Source organism: Quercus robur, chromosome 2 (assembly GCF_932294415.1).
Source record: "Quercus robur chromosome 2, dhQueRobu3.1, whole genome shotgun sequence".
Classification (NCBI taxonomy): Eukaryota; Viridiplantae; Streptophyta; class Magnoliopsida; order Fagales; family Fagaceae; genus Quercus; species Quercus robur.
Window position 1 is genome coordinate 52,032,458 of NC_065535.1, and position 9,326 is coordinate 52,041,783.

A 9,326-nucleotide genomic window follows, 5' to 3' on the forward strand; every position below is an offset into this window, starting at 1 on the left:
TTTACAAGATTACTCACTAAGTTGTAATGACAAAGGAAAAGTATTGAGCATCAGTTGCCTACTATTACAAGTTAGAATACATGTAATGCTTCGCAAACCAATTTCCCTAAGGAAACAATATTGTACATGTACATATAATATGTTAGAAAGCATTTTTCAATTTGTTTTAGGTGTAAAAATGACATTCTAAATCCATTCAAATGTTTCCATTGTTATGTGTAGTGCATAAATAAACTATGGAAACGTTGACAAGATCAAAATCTTTACAAGAGGATTCTGAAATTCATGATTAAGTCATCACTCTAAAACTGATAATAATTGATAGAGACTTCTTACGCATTTTTCTTTTTCTGTTGAAGAATGGACATGCGAAGCCTTTTGCTTTTCCTCTTTAATCTCTTTTATTGTTGAAGAATGAACATGTGATGTCTTTTGCTTTGCTTCTTTAGTCTCTATCCCATGACAAGTTGTGGGAAACTGTTGAATCAACTCATGATTATGACAAGAACGTCCTTTCTCTTGATTGCATGCAGCACTGACGACTAACTCTGGGCAGATCCCACTTCCTCTGCTCTGGTCAACCGTAGTATCCTTAAGGCAGTTGCTGCAGTTGGTTTCAGTGGTCTCCAGTGTTGGATTGTGGAGATGATGCAGAATCATCATTGAGGAATGCTTAGCCCGCCGAAGTGTGTCAAACTGATAACGGTTGCCTTGACAGAAGCTCAAGAAAGTGTGCCTATTTTCAAATAATCCAGTGTCTAAAGTAAGATCTTCATCCTTGGTAACTGAAGGCACATCATCAACCATAACCTGAAAGGGGCAAGAAGGCCTTATAAATTGTCTGGGCAGAGATGAATATGTACCAAATATTGGCACCTTGTATTCACAAAACTATCGATTGAAATCTAAAGGCTTGAAGTTCACCTGAGAGAGTAAATGCTTATCCTTGCTCATTGAAGTATGTGTGTCCATCCCGTAGAGGTTTTTCTTCTCATCATGGCATCTGCAACATATGATTGGAACAAAAATTAATTAATTTCAGAGTTATATTTCCTTTCAATAAGTCGGCAACACATGCATGTTCATAACTTGTTGATTATCTTGCTTATTATTGTTACCCACTTTTCATTACAGCAAATAACCACCATATTACATAGTTGAGATCTTGCATCTACATAGTCCATATTTGATGAATATTCAGTTGGCACCACACTTCTACATTGCTTGTATCGTCTAATTATTTCTTGAGAGGATGGAAGAGCCATTAAAATAAAATAGCATAGTAGGGCTACACGAAAAATGTCATAACTTATATGAATATAGAAGAACCACCATAAATGCATAATTCTTGACATGGATTGGAAAAAATACTAGATAAAGTGTGGTTTTAAATAAAATTGTTACCTTTCACACAGCTGAAAATTTTTGCACTGGTTGCAAACCCATCGGTGACCAGATAATATCACTTCACAGCAGTGTGTGCAAATAAACTGTAAGTGGACAATTATGAAGTCCTCCTTATTGGGTAAGATAGTTTCCCCCAACTGTAAAGTGAGAAAAAAAAAAAAAAAAACAAGAATTAGTAACTAGTGCAATCATAAAGAAAGAAAAACAATTCATTCCTCCTTTGAGCTTATTGACCTAATGCTACATGAAAATGTGAAAAGTTTCCCAAATTTCTGGAAGTTCTAGCTTTGAATCAAATGTATACGGGGTATAAAGTTAACCATCTACAATCTCCCGTGTTCTCACAAAAATAAGTAGAATGTTAAAATTCAAGGAAGAGAAGCAAACCGCTAAGATGTCCCCCTTGAAGAAATATTATTATTATTATTTTTTAAATAAAAAAAAAAAAAAAACTCAATTGTATAAAAAGCATAAATAAAACCTGAGTAGCATCCTTCTGACCCTAAATGGATTAACAAGATATCAAAACCTATAGAAGGAGCCCGCTATATTCCTTTTCTTAGGTCCAAGACATTGAATTTCAGGCATGGTTCATGTAATCTGACTTTCCTTACCCCTCACCCATCAAAATTATCAAGCTGTTATTTGGTTAATGTACAAGAAAGGTGAAAATTTTTAAGTTCTAATTTTGTCAAATTCTTTAAAAGAAAAGGACTTTTTTAGCTATTCTTACTTGCACCAAAATTTTCCTGATAACAAGACTCTTTTTACCAAAATTACAAAATGGCAAGAAACTTCAGAAAAGGCTTCTTAATGTAAGCAGATCAACTTTTAGAAAATGATATAAAGGGTAAGCACCAAAAAAGATCTTCATAGTTAAAGCTAGTTAAGCGTCCCTAGTTGTGGTCATGACAATTTTTGCCAAGCTAGTGGTATTTTGTCATGGCACTGATAAGTTGTGCTGGCACCTAGGAAAGTATAAGTATCAAATAATCAAGTTACCAGGACAAGGTTATGTGTAACTGAATCATAGATATGAGAAGCTTTTCACACCCTCAATTATTGGTTTCAATATCATTTATAGGCAACTTCAGCAATAAAAATTTTGGCGTGTTAAAGACTACTATTAAAATTTGGCATGTTTGACACTGGACACCAAAACTTGTGCCAACCTGTGCCTGACACTTGTTTCGAAAATAATAAAACAATTTAATTCCTTTGCTGAAAATAGTGCAGAATTATGAGTTAATGAGATAGTTAATGTTTTCATAATACCTAATATATCTAGTTGACGCAAACTGATAATCATATAACCATCTCCCCATGTCTAGAATACGTGTTGTTTCTCAATGTCTGCCACCTTATACCTACATTCAACACTCTCGTTCATCTCCAAAATAAATAAGTTATACTCTACCTATTTCCAATTCCATGATAATGTTTCCTATTTATAAAGTAAATGTCATGCAGACCTAGGTTGGTTGATCAGTGGAATTCTTTAATGGCTCTCAAAAGTCAAAACATTAACATAGCTTCTATTGAGTATGCAGACTAATTTAATCAAGTTGAGTAAGAGATTTACTTTTTGCATGATTTGAATATCTTTTGTAGCATTCCCAGAAGGAGTTGCATGTCCCATGCCTTTTAAAGCTCTATTTCTCATCACTTTCTTCAATTTCCTCTGAGACTCTCCTGGGCTTTCTTTTTCAAGACTTCTGATCTCATCCTCAACAGCACCAGACCAATAGTCACCATCAAAGTATGGTAAACGAGCTGCTGTAACCTTGTACTTGCATTCTCCATTAGGAACAAAGAAGTTATCGTATAAATTAGTAGAATTGATCACAATATTTTCTTTGGCTGCTTTCCTCAGCATCAACAGATACCTGCAAATTTTGGGGGGGAAAAACACCTATTCAAGACACAGAGAGAGAGAGAGAGAGAGAGAGAGAGAGAGGGAGGGAGGGAGATACCAGTGCCTCAGCTGATCAGAATTTGGTGTTTTCTGAATCTCAGGATGGCAATATAATATATAATCTTCTCCCTTTGAAGGTGGGCAGGCCCAAATGTAGCAGGCCGCAAAACCTCGATTCTTACAGAAATCAAGGTATCCTATCTGATGATGAGAAAAAAAAATGACACATTATATTTTAATTGTATCAGTCACAACCAGAGGAACAAAACAAGTAGCAAAAGAAACAAAGTAACTCACCATTATTTCATGGTAAACAAAGGTACGGAGACATTCTCCAGTAATAGTTTTTATCTCAGGCCTGAAGTGCTTGACAGAATCAAGATATGCAAGATAAACACATCTTTGATTGGGAGGACTGCATTCTGAGCCAAACTCCTGGACGTACATACCGAAAAGGCATACGTCTACTCCTCCAATCTTTTGAAACAAAAGAATCACCTGAAATGGGGAAAAGAGTGTAGTCAGACATTTTTGGAAAAATATTAACTGGTCATGTCACTGAAAGATCTGCAATATGATTTGACATGATGAAAAGTAAATCAATTAACCTTAAAAAAATCCCCCAAGTGCAATCTCTTTCTCACCTTTGATCTGTATTGGAATTCAGCAGGGTACTTTTCGTCATCAAAGATATCCAAAAACTGCTTCTTCACTTTCAAATGTTTGTCAACAGATGAAACCACTCTGACAACAAGATCTTCTGCTCCTGGCACCTAGTTAGCATTATGAAGAATATATAATAATTAATCTTCTTTTCTCTAATCTAATACTGGCTAACAGATAGTTAGAAACATAAATGTATGCACACAGATGGCAATATAAGCATAACCAAGAATTTAAGATTGCTAAAAATGCATTATCCTCATAGGGAGTTTGTATATATACCTTGTCAAGATTTTTTCCTTCAGCCTTTGCTCTCTCTTCTTTCTCTCGTGTCAGACTCCTTAAGAGTCTTTGCTCTATGTGATCACTAAGCATGGTTCTAGGCAGATCCTTTGCCCCCAAAACGCCATTCTTTGGCAAGGGTACACACTTCCCAGTTTCTATTTCTTTTATGAGGCATTTGGGGCATAGGTACTCAGCTTTATTTTCCAAATCTTTTTTTTCATTATAAAGAGCACATATCTGATGTTGCCATCGGTCACATTTATCACATTGAACCCACTGCAAGCAATAGCCATAGGATGTGAGTCTTTCATGATTTTTCTTTTTTGGAAAAAAAAAAAAAAAAAAACAAATTAAGATTTAGCTTACCGGTTCTTCAGCTTCCTCATCATTCTTTTTTTTATTAAGTGCTGCCTTGGAAACAGAAGTACCCTGGAATTTGATATTCCCAGCTTGAGAGTTCTTGTAGCATGAGTTACAAAAGCAATTTTGTGTACCACTTTCATCTGTTGTGTAGTAGTAAATTACACTGCGCTTGATACAAGCACCACAACGTGAACAATATATTGGTACAGGGGCAAAAGAATGATTTCCTGATGCACACAACTGACATACATTTTCACTGTTTCCCCTTTCTTCCTTTGGTATAGTCTGTTTGGAAAAGGATACATATACATATTAGTGCTCCCATGAACTTAAAAGCAAGGTCTATTAAATGAAAAAAAGTAATTACATCATTAACAACTATTATTTGGTCCTCCAACTACTAAGTAAATTTCAATTTGGTTCCTTAACTACGAATAGTTTCAATTAGTCTTTCAACTTTCAAAATCAAGTCCTTGTCATCCTTGAGTATTTTTCCTGTTGGAACTGACTTGATTTTGATTTTTGATTTTTTTTTACACTTTCCTTTACACCCTTTTTTCATTTACCTCATCAACTAATTTTGTTAAATTTTAAATGGAGATAAGATCCAAAGATGAAAATAACTTGATTTGAAAGTTGAGGGGCTAGATTGATACAATTAATGCTTGAGGGACTAAAATGACACAGTTAATATTTGAGAGACGAAATTGAACTGTACCCAATAGTTGAAGGACCAAATTAGTAATTTAACCTTTAAAAAAAAAAACGTATAACAGAATGGACCTCAAAATCATGATGATAATATGTAGATGCCACCTTTACTAGTTCAGAACCATCACATTAGACATCAATATAAGAATTATAGGCATGATTCAAGTGGTTCAAGTAAGTGGAGCTAAAAGGACAAAAGGGACGCTAGAAAAAGAAATGTAGTCTATGATTGTGGATGTCCCAAAAAAATAATAGAAATATATAGCACCATGCAGGAAAAGGCTGAATGGAAACAGTTATAAACATAACCAAAGCAGTAGTATAATGTACTCACCTTACCAACCCACTTCCTCAGACTCAATATATGTTCCTTTAATTGCTCTGCATTGAAAAATTCAGTTAAGGAGACACCCCTTATCTTCATATTCCCAGACTGTACTTCTTTCGCACAATTAGTTTCTGGTGCGGTAGATTTATTTTCTATTTCTGGCTCTGTCTGATACATCTCACTCCTGACCTTTACCTCCTTCTCTTTATGATCAAAGCTGAGCTCTTTAGGAAGAACAGGCACACTCCTGGACCCCGATTTAGTGGAATTTGCATTGACATTGTCTTCCATATCCACCATGCGAACTTCAGAATTAATAGATGACAAAACATCAAACTTTTGCTTCAAGTTTACAAGTCCTTCAGGAGTGCATGGTTGAACCAATGATGGAGCCGATTGATGAGAAGTTTCATTTTCATTTGGAGAGGTACACGTAGGATTTTCCATCTTCTGACGTTTTAAAGGAGGCAGCACATCAAAATAGTTGCCAGAATTGGGCCCATCAGGACCTCTACAATAAAAATCCATTAGAAGGCTATTTGCAGTTCTTTCTGACTGAAAACCAGTTCGTGCGGAAATTCCTGAAGTCAAGTGTTGAACCCCATCTAACTTTTCTGAAAGAAACTGATGTTGCTCACATTCATTTCGATGGGGTTGGTGTTGGCTCTTTTCAGACTTCTTCTGGGAGTGAATAGGAAGAACAGGCACACTCCTCCTGTACCCCAAATTATTGGAATTCTCATTGACACTGTCTTCCATATCCACCATGGGAACCTCAAAATTCATAGACAGAGAAGAATCAAACTTTTGCTTCAAGTTTACTAGTCCTTCAGGAGAGCATGGTTGAACCAACAATGGAGCCAACTGATGAGAAGTTTCATTTTCATTTGGAGAGGTACACATAGGATTTTCCATCTTCTGACGTTTTAAAGGAGGCAGCACATCAAAATAGTTGCCAGAATTGGGCCCATCAGGACCTCTACAATAAAAATCCATTAGAAGGCTATTTGCAGTTCTTTCTGACTGAAAACCAGTTCGTGCGGAAATTCCTGAAGTCAAGTGTTGAACCCCATCTAACTTTTCTGAAAGAAACTGATGTTGCTCACATTCATTTCGATGGGGTTGGTGTTGGCTCTTTTCAGACTTCTTCTGGGAGTGAATAGGAAGAACAGGCACACTCCTCCTGTACCCCAAATTATTGGAATTCTCATTGACACTGTCTTCCATATCCACCATGGGAACCTCAAAATTCATAGACAGAGAAGAATCAAACTTTTGCTTCAAGTTTACTAGTCCTTCAGGAGAGCATGGTTGAACCAACAATGGAGCCAACTGATGAGAAGTTTCATTTTCATTTGGAGAGGTACACATAGGATTTTCCATCTTCTGACGTTTTAAAGGAGGCAGCACATCAAAATAGTTGCCAGAATTGGGCCCATCAGGACCTCTACAATAAAAATCCATTAGAAGGCTATTTGCAGTTCTTTCTGACTGAAAACCAGTTCGTGCGGAAATTCCTGAAGTCAAGTGTTGAACCCCATCTAACTTTTCTGAAAGAAACTGATGTTGCTCACATTCATTTCGATGGGGTTGGTGTTGGCTCTTTTCAGACTTCTTCTGGGAGTGAATAGGAAGAACAGGCACACTCCTCCTGTACCCCAAATTATTGGAATTCGCATTGACATTGTCTTCCATATCCACCATGGGAACCTCAGAATTCATAGGCACAGAAGAATCAAACTTTTGCTTCAAGTTTACTAGTCCTTCAGGAGAGCATGGTTGAACCAACAATGGAGCCAACTGATGAGAAGTTTCATTTTCATTTGGAGATGTACACATAGGATTTTCCATCTTCTGACGTTTTAAAGGAGGCAGCACATCAAAATAGTTGCCAGAATTGGGACTATCAGGAGCTCTACCATAAAAATCCATTAGAAGGCTACCTTCAGTTCCTTCTGACTGAAAACCAGTTGGTGTAGAAATTCCTGAAGCCAAGCGTTGAAACCCATCTAAATTTTCTGAAAGAAACTGTGGTTGCTCACATTCATTTTGATGGAAAAGTTCATATTGATCAACCGAGCAGCATTCTGACCATGCCTTAGATGGCTTATCAAACTGAACATATGACTCATGGGTTTGGTGTTGGCTATTTTCAGACTTCACGTAGTAATATTGCATTGTATCCTCAAGAGTTGAGATCTGTCCATTGGAGATCATGCTAGGCATAAAAGGTACAGGAACTTGGTGAATACCATGTTGAGGAATCAGTATATCTGAAGGATGTTCCCTGAATGCAGATGGAAGCACCATTGATTGAGTAAACTGATTATTCCCTACACAGACTGGAACTTTTGTCGGATCCAATTGGGACAGCATTACTACGAGTAAGACATAAAGATCACCAAAACAGGGAAAAAGAAATGAATATATGAGAATGATATCCAGAAATAAAATTGGGTATGTTTCTCTATAATAGTATGCTATAAATAGGATATAACATTATACCAAAAAAATGATAAAAATCACAAACTGCATCGGTAGTCCAGTGCACAGATAAAACCACAAATTTCATGATAATAGGTTCAATGCAGATTAGAATATTACCATGTGGTCTCCGAGAAAATATTTACCAAATCACGTGGGCTCAGTGAACTATAATATTTGGAACATGCAAAATGAACTGTTTATTGAAATTCCAGACTCACAAGTTACAAGTCAAGAAACTTGGATGTGCAGTTTATTTAAAATAGAAACCTCTTGTATCATTGAATAATTATTCAAACTACTTGCAAAGTAAAATAATAAGTTTCCTATTATAATGTCATGGAATATATGACTAATTCAAGAACAATACAAGAGTTCAAAATTACATGAGTTTTAGTCAAAAACTTTCAAAACATACCATGATCAAGTTGTTGCTGTTGAAAATGGCATTTGACTGATGCCTCAGAATCATATTTTTGATTGCCCTGAAGAGAGCCTGGCCCTCCATTAAAAAGTCCAAAATCAGAAATTTCATTCTCATTGGAAAACATAGTGATGTTTGAAGTCTCCTGAGGAGAAAGAACCATTGGTGGAAGCAACTCCTCCATATCACGAGACATGAACATATTGGCATAATCCCATTCATTTCCTACAAAAGAATATTATTAGACCAAGAACTAGAACAGTACAGAATTGTTTAACAAAGGTAGCATTGGGCAGGCTAAGTGGCTCACCTTTCATGAAGTGCAATTGATCAGTGTTTTTCGTAATGATCATGTTATGCTCAGTAAAGCCAGTGCTAGCAACATCAAAGAAATCAGAAGGAGGCTTAGGTGCATCTGAGTTGCAGTAGTCATATTGATAGGAGCTTGCATCATAAATGTTCTGTTGGGGAAAAGGATCCCGCCAGCAACTTGCAGAGCCTACTTGTTGCCAACCTAAGCCATTGTCTCCCATCTGGGATAGACTCTGGATATTCGGGACAGAAAGGTTTGGTATCTGACCAAGGGTCTGGCCAAACATGTATTGCTTAGCATTCATCATCTTGTTGTTTCAATCAATCTGCAAAGCATCGAAAAAAGTAAATGAAAATAAATACATAAATACAAACATATAAGCGCGCGCACACACACACGTGTGTGTGTATATATATATCAAGAGAGAGAGAGA

At 36.4% G+C, this 9,326-nt stretch overlaps 1 protein-coding gene across 1 annotated transcript; it reads right to left on the reverse strand.

Annotated features, from left to right (window-relative positions):
• Positions 1-297: 297 nt before the first annotated feature.
• Positions 298-7,445, reverse strand: LOC126700238 (histone acetyltransferase HAC1-like). The gene is made up of 10 exons (XM_050398277.1): positions 5,679-7,445; positions 4,637-4,918; positions 4,268-4,546; positions 3,967-4,095; positions 3,620-3,820; positions 3,381-3,523; positions 2,990-3,293; positions 1,405-1,544; positions 925-1,003; positions 298-810 (listed from the first exon to the last, which is right to left on the reverse strand). The coding sequence occupies exons 1-10, from the start codon at positions 7,392-7,394 to the stop codon at positions 298-300; spliced, it is 3,786 nt and encodes a 1,261-aa protein (XP_050254234.1). The 5' UTR covers positions 7,395-7,445.
• Between the last annotated feature and the right edge of the window lie 1,881 nt (positions 7,446-9,326).

Coding starts and splice junctions, on each gene's coding strand:
- LOC126700238 (XM_050398277.1), bottom strand. CDS start 7,394: ATGAATTCTGAGGTTCCCATGGTGGATATGGAAGACAATGTCAATGCG. Junction 4,096..4,267: donor AAGGAAAAAATCTTGACAAG/GTATATATACAA, acceptor AATGCTAACTAG/GTGCCAGGAGCAGAAGATCT. Junction 1,545..2,989: donor ATATTCAAATCATGCAAAAA/GTAAATCTCTTA, acceptor CTCACTTTACAG/TTGGGGGAAACTATCTTACC.